The sequence below is a fragment of the Talaromyces rugulosus genome, chromosome II (assembly GCF_013368755.1).
Source record: "Talaromyces rugulosus chromosome II, complete sequence".
Lineage (NCBI taxonomy): Eukaryota > Fungi > Ascomycota > Eurotiomycetes > Eurotiales > Trichocomaceae > Talaromyces > Talaromyces rugulosus.
In genome coordinates, this window is record NC_049562.1 from 2,236,933 (window position 1) to 2,259,175 (window position 22,243).

Below are 22,243 nucleotides of genomic sequence, written 5' to 3' on the forward strand. Positions count from 1 at the left end.
TTCTCAAACGTAACTGATGTTAACGCAGGTCTATGACAAACTAGATGTTTTATCTCTTTAATTCACGAATCCAAATGTCTTCTAATGCTTGATTCTTCCTATACTATACGTAGACTAAGCAAGCCCAACAGACTCCAAAAAATGCGTATGTAAATGGGTAGGAAAATGTTATGCAGCCACCATGGTTTCTTCCCTGGCCTTTGCCCTTTCTCTCGCTCTTTCTTTTGCTCTCTGTTTCTTCTCGTCCTCTGAAATAACTGGCGGTGCCTCCGGAGCATTTGGTAGGACGACAGGGCCTTCGACTTGTCGTTGTAGCGCTTCCAGTTCGTCTTCGACTTCGTCCTCGTCTTCGTTGGACATTTGCCCAGCGAGCATCTGACTAACTTCCTGTGGGATGATTTAATACACACAGCAATGTTGGAAAATGAGGCATGGATTAAACAAACCTCCTGATACGCCCTAGCCTCTTCATTTTCACCCATCAACTTCTCCACCGCGGCCAACCCGCCCATCTCTTTATTGATAGCCTGCAAAACCTGCGTGCCTTGCTGCAGGCCATACATAATATCCTTTTGCACCAGCGCAAACTCGACCTGGGAGACAAGCTGTTCCAGCTGTGCTAGCTGGGAATCTGTCTTGGCCAGCAGCGATTCCTGGTATTTCTTACGACGCAGAGCGAGCAGCGCGCGGGTGCGGTCATTGCGCGCGAGGCATTGCTTTGCGACGGCGGTTTCGCGATCAGTGAGTACGGCGATGCGCTTTTGGTATTGGTGTAGCTTGTCGCGCTGGATCTTGAGGTCTAGAATCGCTCTGTTTTTTATGGAGCTTGTCAGCGAATCAAGCCCCGTCTGGCGACGTCGAATCTTTCAAGGCATAAAGTGATGTGAAACACACCTGTCTTGACCAGAGATCTTGTGAGAACTGTTGGTGTTCCCCATGACAACACCATCCTCCTGTTGAGATCGAAAACAACAGTTGCTGGGAGAGAAGAGAAATGACGTCTTCCGATATGCGACGCCGAGGCCCGCTTAACGCCTATCGAAGGCACCCGCCAATCAACTGCTGCCTGCAATCGGGGTTCGTTCAACATGGGCGAGAAATCACCCCTCGCTCATCAAAATGTTAATAATAGTGTGTTTTCAATTCTAAATTATTTTAATTTACTGGCGTGCTTGGGCATTTCCCATGCGCTCTATCTACATCGACCAATTAGTGGCGGCCGGCGGCTCTGTTTATCCGCCGATAAGAGACGAGCGAGAGAAAAAAAAGAATCCCGCAGTCGGAAGACGCAAGCAGCTAACTTCGAGCAAGTGATTGCACACACTGTGGCCCAGCATGCCCCCCAGGAACAGAGGGCGGCCGACCTTGGGCCATGGCCTGGATAAAGAGGTCAGCTTTTTTTCCAGCTGAAAATACCTTAAATTCAGGACAATTGCTGATCCAGCCAAGTAGATCTATCAGATTGTGCGCAAATTCGCAGACGACCAGCAGGCCGAAAATGGGCGCCCTCGTCTTTCTACCTACACGATTTACGACTCGATTAAGAAGTCGAACTCAAGCTTGAACCGCAAGCCTAAGAAACTGCTGGAAGATAGCATTGAGCGTGTCCTCGAGGTCTTCCAAAGCGACATTCTTGGCGATCACGAGTCTGACTCGGTGAATGGAGACTTTGAGGGCTTGGAGGATGACAAAGTGGAGGAAAAACAAGTATGTTTATTTTCTTCTTCTTCGGTTGATAGTTTATATGCTGGCATATGCTGACCTGCTAGGAATCGAATAATTTGAACCGGAGTATCGTCAGCGCTTGGTCAACGTCTACGAAACCCGCCGCTGCTGCCCGCAAAGGAAACGAGGATGGCGTATCTGAATCGGCTACATCTGCGAATAAAAGACGTCATCATGCAAACGAATCAGCTCCTAAACGCCGGAAAGCCGATCACCCCATAGACAAGTCACCTCCGACGCACGTCAGCCTCGCAGACTTGGGTGGTATGGACGAAGTGCTACAGGAATTGGGCGACCTGATCATTCTCCCCATGACACGTCCTCAGATTTTTACAACGTCCAAGGTTCAACCTCCACGAGGTGTACTCTTGCATGGTCCGCCAGGTTGCGGAAAGACCATGCTTGCGAATGCCTTTGCCGCCGACCTGGGCGTCCCCTTCATCTCAATATCTGCGCCCTCGGTCGTCTCGGGTATGTCTGGTGAGTCGGAAAAGGCGCTTCGCGAACACTTTGACGAGGCCAAAAAGGTGGCTCCATGTCTGATATTCATCGATGAGATCGACGCCATTACTCCAAAGCGAGAAAGCGCCCAGCGAGAAATGGAAAAACGCATTGTCGCCCAGCTCTTGACTTGTATGGACGATCTTGCATTGGAAAAAACCGACGGCAAGCCCGTCATCGTCATGGCTGCAACGAACAGGCCAGATAGCTTGGACCCTGCTCTACGTCGCGGAGGCCGATTCGACAAGGAAATCAACTTGACGGTGCCTTCAGAGCCCGTGCGCGAGCAGATTCTTCGTTCGCTTACACGCAAAACGCAGCTTTCAGACGATCTCGACTTCAAAACACTTGCCAAGCGCACAGCAGGCTTTGTGGGTGCTGATTTGAACGATCTGGTATCTACTGCAGGAGCGGCTGCGATCAAGCGCTATCTAGAAATCCTACGGTTAAATACAGGTGAAGAGATGGAAATCGAGGGCGAGGCAGAAGAAGACGTCACGCTCAAAGTGAAGGAAATCCGACGACTTATCAAACACGCCAAGGAGGCGCCGATTGGCGATGAAGCAAATCCTGTCATGGTATCCAATGCAGACTTTTTCACAGCACTCCCCAAGATACAGCCGTCATCGAAACGTGAAGGTTTCGCCACGATACCGGACACGACATGGGCTGACATTGGCGCTCTTGGTGGAATCCGTGACGAACTTGTCACAGCGATTGTGGAACCGATCAAGAATCCCGAAGTCTACGCAAAAGTTGGTATCACAGCACCCACTGGTGTTCTGCTCTGGGGCCCCCCTGGATGCGGTAAGACTCTACTGGCCAAAGCAGTGGCCAATGAGTCTCGCGCGAATTTTATTAGCGTGAAGGGACCCGAGTTGCTGAACAAATACGTCGGTGAATCCGAACGTGCTGTTCGCCAGGTCTTTGTCCGGGCTCGGTCGTCTATACCTTGTGTGATATTCTTTGACGAACTCGATGCCCTTGTTCCTCGCCGTGATGACGCGTTATCGGAAAGCTCCGCCAGAGTTGTAAACACTCTTCTAACCGAACTCGACGGTCTGGGGAGCGCCCGACAAGGGATTTACATCATCGCCGCCACGAATCGCCCAGACATCATCGATCCCGCCATGCTACGTCCTGGCCGTCTAGAGACGCTACTATTTGTCAACCTCCCCGGCCCCGAGGAGCGGGTTGATATTCTCCAGACTCTGATCCGGACTCTGCCGATCGAGACCTCGGAAGAGTTGCGTGCGCTGGCAGTGAGTTGCGAGGGTTATAGCGGTGCAGACTTGGGCAGTCTTCTTCGCCGAGCCGGCTATGCAGCCATCAAGAGGAGGGACATGATCAAACTTGAAGATTTTGTGGCCGCCAAGGAGCATGTTCGTCCGAGTGTGACGGATTTGAGAAAGTATGAAAAACTACGAAGGGATTGGAGCGGTGGTGTGCTGTAGATGTATATTTCTCCTTACATATATTGGATAAGTTAGACTAGCAGTCTTTTTCTTAAAATTCTACATTGTATCTATTTTCATGTATCTAGATAGATTGTGCTCCTAACATAACCAGTCTGTGTCTTGGTCGCCTATCCAGGCTGAGTTCAAAGTGTAGCCCAACCCATGAGCAAATCTACATGGATATCTGCAATAGTCCTAATCTGGAAGCATCATTTGATGATCTAGATCACCGCCCATCATGTTGACGAGATTTCATATCTGACCGGTATCCATTTAGACCGGCACACACAAAGAAATATTAATGCAACCTCTTCCGGTCCGGACATCATCTTTCTCACCGACAGCTAACCCTAACCTTCAGCTCCGAAAATCTACCCAAACGCATACCGCCAACGCAAAAAAAGAAAAGAAAAGAAAAGAAAAAAGATTTAGAATTCTCAAGTAATCCACCCAGCATCGGAGCTTTTCTTGCCCTGTCCAGGCTTCTCCATTTCCCTATTCAATGCACCGATAACTTGACTATTGCCCGGCCCTGATTCCCCGGTGTTCCGTTTGCACGCCGTGCGTCTGCGCATACAGGGGTCTTCCTTTGGATTTTTGGACTCGGACTCTCTTTGAAATTCTTTTTGTTTCTTTTCTTTCCTTTTTATTTTTTTCCACGTCCTGTGACTCTTCTCGTGGGGCGGTTTTCGTGTTTATTAATGCCCTCGCTCGACGTCTGCTGGAGTTCTTCCTCCGTATACCATAGACCATGTTGCCGATATAGACAAAAATGTATATATCAAGCACTGATCAAGAAATTTTTCTTTGTTATTACTATTTTCTTTTCTCACACCTTTGAATTTCGCCTTGAGGAATCGAAATTCTGCATCACTATCAAAAAAAAAAAAGAAGGCCCCAGAGAGACAACCGAGCCTTTAGCTTCCAACCATGGAACAATGACCCGAATTTTGAAAAAGGAAGAAACTGTTACTCACGGGTCAGACATTGGCTCTAGATATCCGTTTCTTCTCTTTTATTTTCATCCATTTTGTGGCCTTATTTGAAAGTGGAGGCCCCTTTATGGACACACAAGTCTTCAAACTGATGAAACGCACGAGGATCCGGACGGCAGCCAATTCACCGAAACCGAACATCTTGATAGTGGCGAGCTTGACTCGACAGTACGGGCGTTGAAACCGATGAGGTTCTCCGCAGTTCCGTTACAAGGGTATATTGATGGGGCTTTTGTCACTCACGACCGCACAGTCTAAGAAATAACTGCGGTCACGCCTGAAGTCTACTTCAGTGAAGGCCTAGGATCTACGGTGACCAGACGGCTTGTCGGCGAGGAAAGGAACTTTACCATGAGTTTCTGCTTTTCCCTTCCTACCAGGGCCATCGAGCAGAGGGGTCACGATGGCGCTCCCCGATGGTATTTCCAGAGAGGTACCGGAAATGGAGAACGAACAACTGGCAGCCAGCAATGCACAGCACCCAGTAAAGGAGTCGGGGGATGGCTAATATTCAGACGAACAACAATAATACAGCAGGCTGTGGATACATAGCTGAGCTATGACGGAAAAAGTCACGTTATGTGGTATGTTCTTTCCTATCATGGGCCGTTCTCGTGGTGAATACATATTAACTTCTTCATAGTCGTCCTGCTTGTAGTTAGTACATGTTAGAGATCATGCACGAACCACATCGGAACATTCTACATGTCTACATGCCTTGCAATCATATCAAGACCCATATTCCACTGATAGGCGTCTACAAGCAAACAATCTGTGCACAGCATCCTGATCGTGAACGGAAAATTCGCGTTGCGGGAAGGTCGAAGACAAACACCATTTGATATATTTCTCAGCCTGATATTGCGCAGTCTTTTCTTGCTGGAAATAACTATCAGCTCAGAACGGTTGTGACATCAATACTATGACATAACAAATAATCCGGGTTGGACTTTTTACCTACAAACCTGCAGTACTTTATCCCTTATGAAGAAGCTGATTTCCACAAAAGGTGTGAACGCATTTGGATCGCTTAGAAAGAGACCCAGGATAGATATATCGGCAGGATACAAGTTCGAAATCCACCCGTTCAGCAAGAAAGAGTTGGTTTTCAAGCGTTTGTTGTTGCTGATGATGAGTGCTAATGCTAGAGTTCTTTTAGCGATATTGACGAGATGATAGAGGCCCTTTAGGGCAGAGTCAACCAAAACTCTACGGTGGTGCAAGATATGAGTTGGTAAGTCTTGTGAATGATAACCTTCTTTCCCTGTTCTGGAAAATATATTTTTCTACTTCTTAGCTTGAGTATCTGACTGACAATAATTTAGACGTGGCTCATTACCTGTGGGCCAACAGAAGGAGAGCCAGGTTCACCTGTGGACGCCACGACGAATTATGCAATAGATCTCACCGTGGATGACATCGCTAGAATCCTGCCAATTCTGAATTCAGTGTGAGGGAGTGAGAAGATTTCCTACCATGGGCAATTGACCTACCCTCAGACAAACGTATTTCGCTTCTGCGTATGGTCCTTCCAGAACCGAAATCCGGCCAGAAACTGGAGGGGTTTCCCAGGTTACTTGCAGATTCCACCGATAAATAGGATACATAGCTTGCGTCGATAGGGAATTTCTCTCAGAAATGACTGGATTGATGGCTCACTTATGTGAGTGCGGATATCAAATTCGACCTTGAATGTCCAAAACAGATCCACAGCGGACATAGAATTACAGGACCGTTATTTATTATCATTTTTGATAAAGCGGCTAATATTCAGGGTGAAGGTGACTATTATAAGGAGTTCCAGAAAACTTTAACAATGAATTATCAAGGTACTCCGTGTGGAGTGTTGGCTTTTTGGGCCATCTTGAACCGACACTATCTGGACTGGGGTCTGTCCTCAGCGATCAGCTGATGTATTGACTGTGACTTCATCGCATTGCCTAACTTCCTGCTCCTTGGAAAGACATCATTGACATCTGGATCCATCGTAGCCAGAGCAGGGTGAACTCCATTCTCAACCACTCACGGCTCAAGTGTGTCGATAAGAAATATGTTTCCAAGGTTTCAATCCCTCCTCGCGCCAAGTGAACGATGATCTGACCTTGATAACAGATATTACTGTTGGTGTCAATAAGAAGCTCGGATGCAATCTAATGGAGTATCCGAAAATTTTAAACATCATTTTTGCCGACAAACTTCGCTATGAAGAACGGTTCGAAATGCTGAAGAAGGCACACACAAGAGAATAAATGCATATTCTTTGACCGTTTTATCTGCAGATATTGAACCGGCTTTTATACTGACTTTGATCCTGATGATTTGTTCGATATCCACGAAGATTTCATGTTTCATCTTCAAAAATGGATTCCAAACTTGATATCAGACGAAAAGTGATCAGAGGCTCGGCCACTGGGACTTCGCTCTGATAATCCTTACACGTTCACAATTGCTGATTCAACGTGGTCCCTGGCTATATTTGGGAAGCCAGAAGATCGTACATGTATGCCCCAAATCCTAGGAACGGACGCGGGTGGAAGAGTCTATCTACGGGACATCTCAACGCAGTGACACGGGAAACTTCATGACAAATACAACAACGGATATAGACGAAAGCTATAAAAAGACTTCAACGTAAGGGTTGGGAAATGTAAGTGGCAACAGAATGGTCGCTTTTGGCCGTCTATCAGGAACTGATTTGTAAAACAATAACAGTGGACTACCCAGGAATTGCGTTCAAACATGACCCTATCATTCGGAGGAAGGATAATGACAAGATGATTATTTCCTTCAACAAGGTATACAACGGAGAGGCGCTACAAGGTCTGTCGACAAGTCCCAGTATTTTAATTTCGACCTTATTCTCATCAGAGCTCGCTACATCTTGACCTTTGTGCTCATGAAATCGCCCTTGACTCAAACGAACGAGCAACAGGCAATATCTGGACTCACACGGAGGGACCAGAAACAAGAACATCGTATTGTACTGTGCTTGAGATCTACGTCATCGAGAGAAAACCAGCCCCATCGTCTGAAATGGAGGAAGAATTTTGGTCGATAAATCGATCGTATCAGGAAACCACAAAGTTACAAGCGCGAATCGCTGATGAGTTAATCCTTACTTCTGTTTGAGAGTTTCCTTTGTATCTTAAGCATACTGCATTAGCTTTGGGGTGTTCCTGGGCGCCGGGACTTTGATGTTGTGTTCAGAGAAGACTCCGTGACTTTCGATCGCACCATGTCTAAATCTCAATTCCTTTGTCCTGTCTAATCCATGTCATTCAAAGGATGCAGGGATCTCCACTACTATTCGAATTGCATACCGTGCATATGATCTTGAGTTGGACGCACCAGCTTCGGCCCATGTCTCTCTGTTAATATTATCGACTGTTCATATCTATATGACAAGGCGACGAAAAACATATTTGGTTATTTGAATAGCCTCAGATAGAAGGGAGCCCTCCTGGAGGATGTGTGTTAGCATACATTTTGGCTTTCATGATAATATATCGGTGACCACGAAAACGCATGTTGCATGTAGAGATGCACGAATAACGCCTGGAACAACTTCAATCCATGGACGGTGAAGGTCTATATATGTTTTTTATATGTCAGGTATTTGCGGTTGCTAGTTCAACTATTTGAATGTTATTTCAACTCGTCAATATATGTGACTTCCGGTAAAATGGAATTCTTAGAGTTTAAACGGCTTTTCAGTTCGTTGCTCACTTCTGCGAGCTTTCGATTCGTCTGTGGCCTTGGAACTAGTGACAAGCTATATCGTAGCAGAAAAGAAAAGGAAAATGACTACAACTATACAATATATTTTGTATATTGACATTTGTTTGATTTTATGACAATTCTACCGTCCCAACGCATTAACAACAGAGCTAACCATCACGGCAGCCTCGCGCTCCCAGTTGCCCCTCATAACCGCACCCCCAGCGCGACCTTTTCCCAGGTTCGATGGCAGTTGAGAACCACGAAGGACGCAGTCTCGTAGATCTGTTCGCAGTCGATCACGGTTCGATCGCAGTGTTCGAGCTGACACGCCCCCGCGGTTGACAATCTCTTGGACACGGGCTGGCAGCGAGGAGGCTAATGATCGCCAGTAGTATGATGGCAGAGATGACGTGTCTAAAGCATGGAGTAGAGGCTGAAGAAGGTTGTTTTTGCTGTCGTCGTCGCCGTCACCGTCATCACCCGTCTCCTTCGCGCTTCTGTTTGTGCTCGATGATAGCAGTGGGTGGCTCGGACGCTTGAAGCTGGCGAGAAGGGTTTCTAACGCAGCTAGATCTTGGCACCGATTCGACACTTCAAGAAGAGCGCGATCGAGAGAGGGCAACATGGAAAGTGCCCGCACGATGGAGGATAAGGATGCGGTCAACGCGTTGTGAATGTATCCCTGTAGAGTTGAAATGAGAAGGTCCGGCTCGAAATCTACTGCTACGGTGCCAGTCTTTGGGGTCGGTGAAAGCAAGTATAGAGTCGTGATTGCCGACGACAACCTTGACTTGGTTTCTTCGGTTTGAGCATATGTAGAGGCGGCCGGCGGAGGAGACTGTGCGCCGTTTGTTCTACTGCTTGCCGAAAGCAACGACGACATGGAGAACCTGTTGACAACTTGTTGCGCTCTGGCTTTGGTGGTGGTTTCCGAGGGGATGATGAGATCGCTTCGAAGAGTCCGAATGACCTTCACCCGATCTAATCCCTGGGCCTCTTCTCCCTCACCCGTCGCCGCAAACATCTGTCGTAGCATGACTATCGTGTTGGCTGCACGTACCATCGCTCGATGGTCATCCTTTCCGCTACCTCGACCAGTGACCTCAGCAATCTGTCCCTCAAGCTGCCTGCCCAGCGTGATGCACCGCCCGACAGCCCGAGCCAGGCGTAAAGTAGCCCACGAGTTCTCCGAGGCTATCCTCGCTTCTTCTGCATTTGCCCATTTTTGGCCAACCTCTTTTTCTAAGCGTGCATACCCGTCGGTCAGAGACGAGACCTGGTCTTCGACTTCTGTGAGAATACGTTGGCTCGCCTGGGTTTGGTCTTGCGTGTATGCCAGAAGCGGCAGGGCCGATTTGGTGGTGAGATTGTGAATGTGAGTGTCAATTTCTTGCAAGTCAAACAAGACCCGCGAGAGAGGTGTTGACAGGTCGAGTTGGGTGTCATTTATATTATTCGTGCTCGTCACCAACGTATTGGCGAAGGAGGCGGCATCAAAGTCCGGGGCGAGGAAGGTGTCATAGTCAATGTATGAAGGCTCATCTTCCGCCATGTTGACGAGGCTTTAGACAGGGAGTGAAACACCAATAGATCAGGTATATCGATTGATCATCGATCTATGTATAATTTGTTCACTTCGTTCCGGAATAATCTTCAATTGATGCGTTACCGGGTCCAAATACAGTTCAGTGAACCATACAGTATGAAGGCATCAACTTGTAGTTCGTTAAAAATCTCACAAATAGTGGAATGTTGGATTGCAGCGCAAAGTGTAGGTCGTTATTCTTCAGCGCATTGAAATCATGAAATCATGAAACTGGATTAATCGATGCATCGATCGCTCTCGCAACGTGGATTGGGCAACGGCCCGCGCTAGCCCCAATAGGCGATTACATAATAACTCCTCCGGCTTTTCCTCCTGTTCAACTATATTCTTACGCTTACTTTCTTCCTATATCATTCAAATTCGTGGATGGATTTATTCGGACTAAAATGTTCATACATAAAGCTACCCTACTCCAATACTCTGCCATTGGTTTCTTCGACAATAAGCTCAAATTCGGGCTGGAATTCCATGTATAGATTATTCTGGTAACCGTCGACAGTATTAGCAGCCATTCATTCTATCTTCTTTTTCTTCTTCTTCTTTTCAATCTTACCGCATTCTGGGCTGTTTTCGCCGTGTATTGAGCAATGTTGTCAGGAATAATCCTCTTGGGGACGCCATTTGCTGCAGCTGCTTCGGCCAAAAGTTGGGAATGGCATGCTTGATCTAGGCTAAAGAAGAGAAAAGCTGCCTCGTCGACAGTGCTGCCAACAGTCAACAGCCTGCAGTTAAGCAATAATTAGTCGTGAACTTCGTTTTTTTAAAAGATTATCCTGATCATACCCGTGGTTTTGCAGAATACAAGCCATGTTGTCTCCCAAAGCCTTGGCAATGGCCTGTCCTTCTTCCTGGGCGAGTGCAATACCGCCGTGTTCCTCGTAAACACTCACTTTTCCGTGCAGATTGCAGGCATCTATTATTGGATTAACCAGTGCTTTGTCGACAAGGTATACATTTAGGGCATGCTGCCCGCATCGCACGCACCTTGAGTGAGCATCTCTACAGGCTTTCCGAACGCACTCCACGTCTTGCCGTAAATTCCATGGGTGTGAGCAGCAGCCACCACATCGGGGCGAGCCTTGTGGATTTCGGAGTGAATCATGAAACCTGCCTCGTTGATCACAGCCTGGTTTCCACCCTCGCATACAAAACCCTCGTCGTCAACCAAGACCAGATCCGATGCTTTGATAAGCGAAAAGTGCTTTGCGAGCGGGTTGATCCAGAAATGATCTTTGAGGATAGGATCTAGTAGGTGTTACTAAACATACTCCACATGACCAGGATTGTAATATATAAATATGTACCTCTCATCGAGATATGGCCAGAAGCCCCTTCCCCATATCCCTGTTTTCCGAAGAAGCGAAAAGCCGCCGCCATATGCTGTTTCATCCACAGTCTCTGCGCATACACGTCTTTGTGCACAGGGATCCCGCGCAGTTTCAGTGTCCCTGCCCGGTTTCCACGAGCAACAGCCTGATACGAGGCATCGTCTTCTGCGCGTGTAAACGAGGGCAGGTTACTTACCTGGTCGTCTGCCACTGTGACGACTGGAGTCGCAGTTTCGGTGATGGTTGAAGACATGATCAAGTGGAATATTTACGCTCGTTAGCAATCCGAGTAAGTTTCTTGAAATAATTTTTTGTAGAAGAGAAATATTCTTTATGAATCAATTGACCTTAAATAAGCATCAACCCCGCATGTATGACCAATCGGGGCGTTAACCGATATCGCGGTGAAATGTTGATATAGGGCGCTGGCCAACGCAGATAATCGTTTTTTGGTTTATAAATATTCAATCAATTGAACTATTCCCTTAAAGAGTTATATATCTAGTTTTGTGATAATAATGTTCGTAACAAATACCTCTTAATTATCGACAGCAGCAAATGCTCACTCTATTCGTGCTTCCAGTAACGGTCGAACATTTGCCTGATCTTGAGAGGCTGGATGTGAGGAAAACGTTCATTAAGAGACCCAGTTCTCGGAATATGCGAGGTCCTATCAATGGTGAAGAGTTCAAAAATTGACATGAACCACTGGGAAGTTCTTTCTGGGGAAATTATCATATAATGGCATATGACCTGGTAACTCGGTGATCTCGAAGCGCTTGAGCTTGTCCACACTATCGTAGTGTACCTCGAACTTGGAGCCTGTATCGGTATTAGTTGCCTCGTAATTAGAGAAAGAAAATATCTGCTCTTATACAGCGGTAGAAATTCACTCACCCCGAGTTTCCTCAGCAAGTCCTACAAAGTCATTCCAGCTCATCTCATCTCCCACGACACGACTCTCTTCATCCCACTTCTCCAGATCCAGTGATGCTACCACAAACCTGACCAGGTCAAATGTGTAGGTGAAAGTAACAAGTGCATCACCATCTCCTGGAATACCAGCGACTTTGTTCTGAATATCAACCACAAATACGTTCGGCTGCAAATATGATTTCAAGGAAGACCCGCCAAAGTAGTCTAGAAAGATGCCGGTGTGAAACACGGTCCATTCAAGGCCATATTTCGAAGCTCTTCCATTGCCTGGAAGTAGTCTTCGAGTTGTGGAAGAACATTGAGAGCACTGAGAGACGTTAGATATGTAGTAATGAGTCGCCAATCTTCTCGAAATCACACCCCTTGAAGGATAAGGAATAGAAAATCCACTCCCGACGGGATAAATCGCTTCGTTGTATTTGATTTGGCGGCAGCTTTGATCAGGTTCATTTGAGAAACTGAAAGCGAATCGCCCTTGACTGCAAATGCAGATATGACGGTATGTATCTGATTGTTCTGAAGCGCTGAATTGAGCTGTTCAATGTCATTATAATCGACGGCGATAGTATTAGCAACTTGTGCAGGCTGCTATGCTGGTGGTCAATTTATTGCTTCTGAGTGAAATCTCAGGTCATACTCTGCGAGAGAAAATAAATGCCTCATGACCTGAGGTAAGAAGTACCTCTACAATGGCTCTTCCTACGCCACCTGTACCACCCGCGACTGCAACATTCACCATCCTGTGAGAATTAAGAAGTTGGAAATAGTGTGATGCGTTGGTCTGGAAACGCAGAGAAGAAGTATGTGTCAGCTATTTATAATTCTCATCATTAGGCCCAGTGCCGGTCTCCACAATATATTAATTTAACCACACATTGAATTTATTCAAAGAATATGTTTTTGTATTTTGTGAACGTGCTTCAAATGTCGATTGTAGATATCGGGGATATGGGGGTTTGCTCTTATCTCCACTACATGTAGAACCTTTGCCATACGTTCCAAGAATAGGTCCCCCACAAATGCAAAAGTCAGCATTTAGTATTTAATTGGTCACTAGCTTGGGAATTGGTGTCAGCCACTTGCATATGTAGTGTGTACTATATAGACCATTAGGATAAATTTCCGAGGCTTTCCGGTCGTTGAAGCAATCAAGGTAAAGCTTACTGCGGGAGAAAGCGCTTTTCTTGAGGTTTGTTTGCATCTTACTCAGAAACCTGTAACTTATCGTTTCCTCTGTCTTGGATATCGTAAACGTGGAGATTGGATCTAATAAAAGTATGTTGGGCTTTCCAATAGAGTAATGGGTGTCACGACGTGGTTTACAGGAGTACATGTATTTGTTCGCCAGCCCGTTGTTCCAAAAGAAGACTAGAATATTGAGGATTGTGAATTCTCTCTACCACTCTCTTATATACCTATGTAGTAGTAAGGGTTGCCAGGGCCGTCAGCTCTCCACTATTTTAGTAGCGGATAATCATCTTTCGGTTTATGAATATTCAATTTCTAGAGGTTTTTTATATTTATACACAGAAAATATACTGCCCAAAATAGCTACCAGTCGTACAAACACAAAAAATTCAACTTCTGAGTGACCGTAAATAACTACCTGTTTAGGAAATTTGAGTGGACTCTGGAAATAAATGTACCGGGGCCGAGTTCATCAGTATTGACCATGATTATACACGCAAAAGAGTTTCTAGAACTTTATACTGCATCTATTCCAAGGAATCAAGAATCACATTGAAACCTAAGGCGTGACAGCATTCCCAAGCAATCGTCCAACTTCTTCAGCAATCGCCAGCGTTCGCTCCTCGGTCAATCTACGACCAATGATCTGAACAGCAACAGGAGCCCCATCGTAGGCATCTGCGTCGTCTGCAATATCTCATTAGTATTGGCCCCAATAGAGGGAGGGAAAACATAGACTTACACTCTGCTTGAACCAACTTGTCCGTCTCGTTCAACGGTACAAGGCTCTCATCCTTGACATCTACCTTCTTATCCGCAAATGTCACGGGAACAACAACGCTGGTAAAGTCGAGCAAGTTTATGGTGGTAGCATATCCATAGTATCGGAACCGATCATGACGAACAGCAGCAGTCGGAGTGATGGGGGCAATAATAGCGTCAAGTTCTTTGCCTAATTTCTTCTCCATCTCGCGCCATTGATCAAGATATTCGTTCTGGTACTGCCATTTCTTCAGCTGAGCGTCGAAGAGTTGGAGCATGTCAATGGCTTTGATGTCTGGGTTGAGTAGGTCTTTAATGTTGGGGATTACGGGCTCGCCAGAGGCTGAAATGTCGCGATGGACGTCGGCGCCCCCGTCGGATGTGTAAATTCCATTGGTCAAGTCAAACGCATATTGATGTTTGTATGGCTTCCATTCAACGAGATGGTGTCCGTTGGCTTTCAGAGTAGAGACAACGGTCTCTACACCACGCAAGATCGGGGGATGGGGCAGAACGATTCCATCGCAGTTATAAAACCCCAGTGTAAGGCCACCAGAGGCGAGTTTGTTCTTGATTACGGTTTCTTCTTGGGGCCTCCAGTCCAGAGGAATCACCTTGGAATCATACTTCCAGGGCTCTTGGCTCAGAACAGAAGTGAGAAAAAGCCTGATATCTATGGCGAATTAGAGTCATTCAAAGCATTTTTTTGCACATGAGAGGTCTGACTTACCAGCAGCAGAATGCGCAAGAGGACCAGTCACACTGTGAATCGTCTCCTGTCCTTCCATACTGTTTGCCATCTTGGCATAGGGCATTCTTCCGTGGCTTGGTCGAATACCATAAAGGAAGTTGAAAGCAGATGGGACTCGAATAGAACCGCCTTTCAATTAATATTAGAAGAGAATATATTGTTAAAAGGCAGCCGTCACTTACCAATGTCTGTGCCAACTCCAATAATACCCCCCCGGATCCCAACGATGGCCCCTTCACCACCTGAGCTACCACCGCAGGACCAGTTCTTGTTCCGAGGATTGACCGTTCGGCCGATGATGTTGTTGAATGTCTCACAAGTCATCAGCGTCTGAGGAACGCTAGTCTTGACGTAAAAGACAGCCCCGGCCTTGCGCAGAAGAGTAACCATAACCGACTCGGACTCTGCTGTTTCGTATTTGTTTAGCCACGAGATATACCCCATGGATGTTTCCAATCCCTTTTTTTTGTATCAGTGAGTGAATATTTTTGTGACAGAGTCCGCGTTTAAAGAATATGCCATACCTTGATACGGAATTGATCTTTGAGAGAGACCGGGAGCCCATGAAGCGGCCCGATGGGCTTCTTGTGCTTTTCAAAGTATGCATCTAATTCTCTGGCCTGCTCTAGAGCGTTCTCGGGGAAGAACTCCAGAGCGCAGTTCACCTATATAACCGTTTTAACTCGGATAGTTTGCTAAAAAGTAGAAAGTCACGAACCAATTGATGTGCAATAGCCGCTCTTTTGCAAAACGCAGTCGTCACATCCACGGACTTGAGCTCCCCAGAGGCCAGTTTGGCAACCAGATCTGTTGCTGAAGACCCTGTTATTTGCAACTCAGTTTCTGAAAGCAAGCCGCTCGTGGTTGGTACATCCATGTACGAGCCACTCTCAGGCACCGAGTGAATCTTCCATTCTGCCGGAATCGTCTTTTCGAGACGGGCTCGTTTGTCTGCTGCCAGTTTTTCCCATTCAGCCATGATATTAATTTCTTCCTTTTTTCCTTTTTCTTTCTTTTCTGCTTCTTTTCTGTCTTATCAGATGTACCAAGAAGAATGGAATTACAAACCCCGAATGGCGGCCCGGGGTCGGCTTTTTATACTATGTCCTATGACTCGCAAAAATACGCCCAAATTTGTCACATACGAGATAAGACTAGGGGGAGCTCCTATTCGTTCGTATTCCATCATTCGGCATTCCATTGTTCTTTCTTAATAATGCAAGGTTTCCCCTCCCTGCATAGCCCGCCAATTGGGGTTAAAACCACGCATAGATTTATGTTGATCATACGACACTACCAATTTGTAAGCTTGCCGAAAGCGGTGTCATTCAAGACATTTTGTCTTGGATCGACAATGTATCAATATGTACTTGCTGGCAGAACATGAAAAATCCATCCATGAAATTACAAGAGCACCAATCAATTGATTCTTTCAAAAAAAAATATCACAACTAAAAAAATAATAATAATAATAATTTATTTACAAGCTTATCTACAGTTTTAGTGGAACACCATCCAGTCCCCCACATGTTAAGTAGATAGAGTGTTAGATAAGACTCTTAGCACATGGAAATTCATTATCTACTAGTCGCCGAATGACCTCAGTTGACGCCTATTATAAAGACTCTGGTCATGCTGCATTCTTTCGTCAAGGTTATATAGATGTCGTGTCAGGACGGACTCGGTGGCCCTAGACTTTCCTTTTTTGGAAATTATTAAACAGGTGCTGACGTGCCTTTGAGGGCGGCGCGCCTATTAGAAGTGGAAAGAGTGACTAGTATAGACAATTCATTGTCATCAATTGATAAATGAAGGTCAATTTAAATTCTATATCCATTGATCTGCTAGAGCAGGACAGATCTTGCCTGTCCAAAACATACAAAACTAGCAACCCTTGTATATATACACACTAAATAATTAAATATTAAAAAAACGAGAGACAGAGATTAATTTAGGAAAATCCAAAAGAAGGTACAAATGTTCATGGTTCTATATCATCACGTATTGGTTTCGGCCGTTTCCTTTACCGGCATCATCTCAAACTCGTCCCGATTGCGACCTCGGCCGCGACCTCGAGAGAAGTTGGCTAGTCCACTTTCCAGATCCTCGTCTCCTTGTGTGTTTTCTGGGTGGTCTGATGAATCCGCGTTTTCGCCAGTCCGAGCTTCAGCTGAATTGCTGCTGCTTCCAAGGCCGCCTCCAAGAAGAGCGCCAAAGGCAATCGGTTGCAATTCGCGTCGTTGGCAGACCCATATTCCGACAAATGTCATGAGCGCGGCGCTCGCGGCTTGCAGAGTCCACCAGAGCAGGTTTCTCGGGATCGAGTGGGTGTAGAAGAAGACGATGAGGATGTGGATAAAATGTATGGTGAGGGCAAAATCCGGCACGAGTTTTGAGCGCGAGACTATGAGAAGGAGAAATATGACACTGCAAACAATACAAAACAAATGATTAGCCAGACCGTTTCTAAACACTTGCAAACAAAGAAGACTCACCAAATAAAACTATTCAACATCCACACTAGGCTCAACATCCATCCCACCGTCGTATCGCCCCGCAGACTGTCCCAGCTGAAGATCAAATCGAGCGAAAAGACCGAGCCGGCAACGACCGTAGCGAAGAGAACGAGCGCCGTTGCGCATACATAGTATAGCAGCTGGAGGAGGAAGATCTTGCGGACGATTTTCAGCGGTGGGAGCTCCGTCAGCGCCCCAGGGCGAGGAGGCCGGCGCCGCGGGGGCATGGGCTTGAGAAAGCGCTCAAGTGCGCCTCTTTGAAAAAGAGTCAAGGATCTGGTTGTGTGTAGGTCGGTTTGTCTGGCTGCCTGCGTTTATAATGTGGCTGGGGAAATGCGTCAACAAAATGTACATCATCCCTTGAAGACGAATACCGGCAAGAGTGAAATTACCTCGACAGGCGTAGACCAAAGAGCCTGTGTTTTCCAGGCCGAAGAGAAGCGATGCGTTGAGAAGGTCATGCGCCAGGAGAAGCGCAGAAGGAATGGTGTAGACTATTGATCGGGCGGATTCTGCCACGATGGTGAGGGTTAGCTCCGGCGCCAAGCCCGTCTTGCCGCATGCCAAGCATGGAGATTATCTTCAAGTCAAACGTTCAACATAAGACCAAACAGCAACCATTAATTCGTCTCGCACTGCCAGTACGCACTATTTCATTTTCTCATTTGCAGATACCAAGCTTGAGCTAACTTATTTCCAGCACGGCACCCATTTCTTCCTTCCATCCATCCCGATCACCGATCACAAAACCCATCGTCGCAAACACTCAGAAATTAACAGTACCGCCGAACCTCTTTCGCTCATCAAAACATTTCTACTCACTCACCATGGGCTGGTTCTCATCAAGCGACTCCACAAAGGCCTCTGACGGCGGCCGCATTGCGCCCGATCGCTCCTCTCGACAACAATGCTGGAACGGGCGCGACTTGTTCTTCGAGTGTCTCGACCGGAATGACATTGTAGACGGTATCAAAAATGACTCTGAAGCTCGCAAGAGATGTGGGAAGGAGATTGCAGAGTTCGAGGGTAGTTGTGCTAAAGCTTGGGTTTGTCATGACATTGTCTCCCCTCAAGCATGATCATGCTAACTAATAAATGTCGTGATAGGTCAAATATTTCAAGGAGAAAAGAGTCATGGAGTACAACAGGGACCAGACCATCGAACGGATAAAGAAAGAAGACCAAGCGACTGCCGGACGATAGATTGCATTACGGAAAAGAGGAGAAAACAAAGTCGCGTCGACTATACAAGTTGACAAATGTAACGATAAATGCCTGTATAATATCACACACCTAGCAAAGAACTGTTTCAGCATTCACTGAGCAGATACACATGTATATCAACTCGCCACTCGAGAGAAAAAAGAAGAAAGACTGAAAAAGCTACGATATGTCCAAACACCTGAGAAAAAAAAAAGAAACAGGAAATGCAACATCACGCTTAGCCAGAACTGGGCCCATTTCGCCGCTAACCACCCGAATGCAAGGTATGAATAAAATAACAATTCTAATAACAAAAAATCGCAAATAGAAACAGCAATCAGAAAAGGGGGAAAGGTCATTATTAGTAGTACTGAGGGGAGATACCTCCGTGTAAGTGGAGCTTGTAGATAAGGTACAGTCGTCTACTGCTTCCATTTGGACAGCTGGTTGACAATATTTTGGACCTGAGAGCCCACCGGCATTTGAGACTGCGAGGGATTCCCACCGCCCAACCCTTTCGCTAAAAGTGCAAGCAGGTTGGGGTCCGGACGATTGAGGGACTGCGGAGGGACGGGCACGCCGAATCCAGGAGTTAGCTGAGGCTGTTGGAGTCCTGCGTTCGGAATTGTTGGTACTGTATTCTGCTGGGTAGCGCTGTTCAAAAGACTCGCCAGGTCGACAGGGTTGACAGCATTGGGCGTGATCTGCATCGGTTGCTGAATCGGTTGCGGGCCAGGCTGTGTTTGCTGGAGGACCCCCAAGAGGGATTGTAGTGATGGCCCATCCAAAGTCGAAATGAGATTCGCAATTTGATTAGGGTTCGAAAGGGGCGGATTAACTGCCTGGGCTGGTGGCAGGGTTTGGGGGAACCGAGGCATCATGGAGGGCGCCGAATACGGCACGTTCGACTGGTAAAGGTTCGGTGCAGCGGCAGCTCGTCGTCGACTTTGGGCTTGTGTGGCCATCTCCACAGCAACATGCAAGTCAAGGTCTGGGTATTCTAAATTTCATGTCAGCACTACATGACGAGGTAATGAGGGGACGCAAGGACGTACCACTTGGGCGAAGCTTGCTAGCTCCGGTATTAAAATCAAGCATAATCAATGTGACTTTTCCCGAATATTGCTGGCCTCTCGAAAGCTTTACAACGAACGGAACTCCCTCGTTCACCTGTCTTTGGATAGCGGTATCCATATATGCCGGCGGTTCCACCGAAACATCAACTCGAAACCCTCGGTTACTGAACGAGCTTTCCACATGAAAGACAAATTTCCTAAGACAGTTAGAATTAATAAATATAAAAGCACAAAGAATCTTACTTGTCAACGTCATCAAAAGCCAATATCTGCAGATCTGGAACCTCTCTTGGTGCACGGCGTAGAAAACCAAGGTCATTCTCATCATATCCCGGCCGAGCCCGCGGGCTAGGACTCCGAAAGCGTCGCTCTCTACCATAAGGAGATCGTGACCTACGTCGGTCACGTCGGTCGAATCGATCTGGCGTTCGGTCTCTTGAACGGTATCCCCCTTCCCGACTGCGAAAAGGACGAGGGGATGGCGATCTTGGTGGTGGCCGGTAGTCATCGCGGCGTCGAGAACCATGATCGTCCCTAAAATCACTAAATGGTACACGTTTAGCGTCGTAAGTGCGCTCGTGACGATCTCCACCCTGGTTTCGAGTTGCACGGCTATTTGAAGTTCCGGTACGAGAGAAATCCGGCGACTTGGAACGTCTAGAAACTGGTACGCGGGCTGGCTCGGGTTGACTTGGCCCTGCCCGCGTGTTTTTCTGAGGCTTTGATATCTCAAGATCTGTTTTCCGGTTAGATCTGAAAAGTGCGTGTTGTTGTAATGTTAAAACTCACGAATGCTCCGCCCCCGCACAAGACCTCCTTGCTCTACTTGCAAAGCTTGGTGACAAGAGCTGGAATCAAGGAACTGGATGAAACCATAAGCTTGCTTAATAGATATCTGCGCAAGTTTTCCATATTTGTGAAACAGGTGGAACAGGTCGCGTTTCGTCACACGCTCGGTTGGGAGGTTCCCTAGCACGATGGTTAGTTTAAACGTGAATCAGAATCCGATAGAGTTCTCGGAAACATACCAACAAACAGTCTTGATCCAGGAGGGAAACGATCCCATAAGCCTTCAGTAACGTACACTCGTTCGTCTCGAAGGAATTCGTCGTATTTCCGTTGTATATCCGGCGGCCAGGGTGCCTCGTCATCTGTATAATTGCTAGGGCGCCCACTTTGTCTCTCGGCTCTCGCAGATTTGTGGCCAGACGTAGCTTCAGATGATGTTGTAGGATTTTGCTGTTGGAATGTTGCAACAGGAGGAGGTGGTAGTCCATTTACCCCCGAAGAGCTTCCTAGAGGCAAACCCGGAGCTGCTGCAGAAGGGTTAAGATGGCCGCCCTGCTGATGCGTTGCGTATGGAGACCCCACTTGGTTGCCAGTCTGATTAAGGGGTTGGTGATAATCGTGCAAATCATTTGTCGGGGAATAACCGAAATTAAAAGCAGGCAACTCTTGCGGTGGAGGTCGTGGTGGAAGGTCTGCTGAAGCTAGCATCGAAGGACTTGACGTCGGTTGCTGTTCTTGGCTGAGGGGGTTATTCGAAGGAGAAGATGTAGTGGCAGTGAAAGTAGGGCCAGACGGAGCGGTAGAAGCCGATGTAGTGATATTGTCAAGCAGACTTTGGAAGTCAATACCTGTTTCGGCTGTTACATTGTTGCTACTGTTGCTAGCAACGTTCATACTACCGCCAAATAGTATTTGCTGATTGGATGGGGCGTTGGGGCTTTTAGGGACTCCATTTGGAAGTGTTTCCATAGGGGGGTTGGGAGGAGTATTCAGCTCGGCAAAAGCAGTGGATTCCGGGGGCTTCTGCTGATACTCTATGGCAGAGGAAACATGGGTGGGTTCTGGCAGGAAAGCGTTAGAGCAAAGCGGCTGGAAGTTTCAACAACTGGGTTTCACGTATTGGGCGGAATGGCAATTCCCGTAACAATCACGGCCACGGGAACATTGGGAGAGAGGAAAATGCTGTATCTAGTTGGATCATTCTGGGGGATGGCAGGGGAGGAACTACCTTGCTCATGGACTGCGGCATTGCCTTCTCCATTTCTGCTATAAATATCATTTGCGTTCTCGTACATTCCACCATCCTGGGCTGCGCGATGGGGCAGTCCTTCTTCCTCTTGCTTGCTAGTAAGTTTCTCATAGGTCGAAGTATCGTTGAACACGGGATCCATCTGGTTTTCTAGGACAGGGATATTTGACGGTTCGGGGATGTGAAGAGGACGGGGGCTCTCAGGCGTCAGGGTCTTCCCACGAAAGTGTATTGCCTCATCTGGAGGACTGGGCGTCATGGGGACGGTAGTTTCTGATGCGCTTCATCTACAAAATCACAGCACAGCGATAAATCACGGAATTCAAAGATTCCGCGAAGCTCGCCTGGGACAGATGGGAAGCTGGGTTTGTTGTTTGCTGAGTTCAAAGAAGTCAGTACTGGCTGCAATATCGTATAGTAGAGGACGTGAGGTGAAGCTCC

General features: G+C 47.0%; 9 protein-coding genes across 9 annotated transcripts; 2 read left to right on the forward strand and 7 right to left on the reverse strand.

Moving 5' to 3' along the window:
- Positions 1–168: 168 nt before the first annotated feature.
- TRUGW13939_03256 (uncharacterized protein) lies at positions 169–938 on the reverse strand (the record flags this gene model as incomplete). Its single annotated transcript, XM_035486441.1, has 3 exons — positions 169–387; positions 447–810; positions 895–938. The coding sequence occupies 3 exons, from the start codon at positions 936–938 to the stop codon at positions 169–171; spliced, it is 627 nt and encodes a 208-aa protein (XP_035342334.1).
- Positions 939–1,335: 397 nt separating this feature from the next.
- On the forward strand, positions 1,336–3,680 carry TRUGW13939_03257 (uncharacterized protein; the record flags this gene model as incomplete). Its single annotated transcript, XM_035486442.1, has 3 exons — positions 1,336–1,389; positions 1,453–1,707; positions 1,770–3,680. 3 exons carry the CDS (start codon positions 1,336–1,338, stop codon positions 3,678–3,680), a joined length of 2,220 nt encoding a protein of 739 aa, XP_035342335.1.
- A 4,857-nt stretch (positions 3,681–8,537) lies between these two features.
- On the reverse strand, positions 8,538–9,950 carry TRUGW13939_03258 (uncharacterized protein; the record flags this gene model as incomplete). The annotated part of the gene is made up of 1 exon (XM_035486443.1): positions 8,538–9,950. The coding sequence occupies one exon, from the start codon at positions 9,948–9,950 to the stop codon at positions 8,538–8,540; it is 1,413 nt and encodes a 470-aa protein (XP_035342336.1).
- Positions 9,951–10,411: 461 nt separating this feature from the next.
- On the reverse strand, positions 10,412–11,585 carry TRUGW13939_03259 (uncharacterized protein; the record flags this gene model as incomplete). Its single annotated transcript, XM_035486444.1, has 5 exons — positions 10,412–10,486; positions 10,558–10,726; positions 10,788–10,917; positions 10,989–11,249; positions 11,309–11,585. The coding sequence occupies 5 exons, from the start codon at positions 11,583–11,585 to the stop codon at positions 10,412–10,414; spliced, it is 912 nt and encodes a 303-aa protein (XP_035342337.1).
- A 435-nt stretch (positions 11,586–12,020) lies between these two features.
- Positions 12,021–13,007, reverse strand: TRUGW13939_03260 (uncharacterized protein; the record flags this gene model as incomplete). The annotated part of the gene is made up of 4 exons (XM_035486445.1): positions 12,021–12,154; positions 12,230–12,575; positions 12,629–12,856; positions 12,906–13,007. The coding sequence occupies 4 exons, from the start codon at positions 13,005–13,007 to the stop codon at positions 12,021–12,023; spliced, it is 810 nt and encodes a 269-aa protein (XP_035342338.1).
- A 1,008-nt stretch (positions 13,008–14,015) lies between these two features.
- On the reverse strand, positions 14,016–15,948 carry TRUGW13939_03261 (uncharacterized protein; the record flags this gene model as incomplete). Its single annotated transcript, XM_035486446.1, has 6 exons — positions 14,016–14,143; positions 14,199–14,891; positions 14,949–15,098; positions 15,152–15,428; positions 15,494–15,634; positions 15,688–15,948. 6 exons carry the CDS (start codon positions 15,946–15,948, stop codon positions 14,016–14,018), a joined length of 1,650 nt encoding a protein of 549 aa, XP_035342339.1.
- Positions 15,949–16,966: 1,018 nt separating this feature from the next.
- Positions 16,967–17,712, reverse strand: TRUGW13939_03262 (uncharacterized protein; the record flags this gene model as incomplete). The annotated part of the gene is made up of 2 exons (XM_035486447.1): positions 16,967–17,396; positions 17,465–17,712. The coding sequence occupies 2 exons, from the start codon at positions 17,710–17,712 to the stop codon at positions 16,967–16,969; spliced, it is 678 nt and encodes a 225-aa protein (XP_035342340.1).
- Positions 17,713–18,312: 600 nt separating this feature from the next.
- Positions 18,313–18,688, forward strand: TRUGW13939_03263 (uncharacterized protein; the record flags this gene model as incomplete). The annotated part of the gene is made up of 2 exons (XM_035486448.1): positions 18,313–18,531; positions 18,593–18,688. 2 exons carry the CDS (start codon positions 18,313–18,315, stop codon positions 18,686–18,688), a joined length of 315 nt encoding a protein of 104 aa, XP_035342341.1.
- Positions 18,689–19,110: 422 nt separating this feature from the next.
- On the reverse strand, positions 19,111–22,061 carry TRUGW13939_03264 (uncharacterized protein; the record flags this gene model as incomplete). The annotated part of the gene is made up of 6 exons (XM_035486449.1): positions 19,111–19,688; positions 19,744–19,961; positions 20,008–20,500; positions 20,554–20,733; positions 20,793–21,614; positions 21,782–22,061. 6 exons carry the CDS (start codon positions 22,059–22,061, stop codon positions 19,111–19,113), a joined length of 2,571 nt encoding a protein of 856 aa, XP_035342342.1.
- Positions 22,062–22,243: the final 182 nt, after the last annotated feature.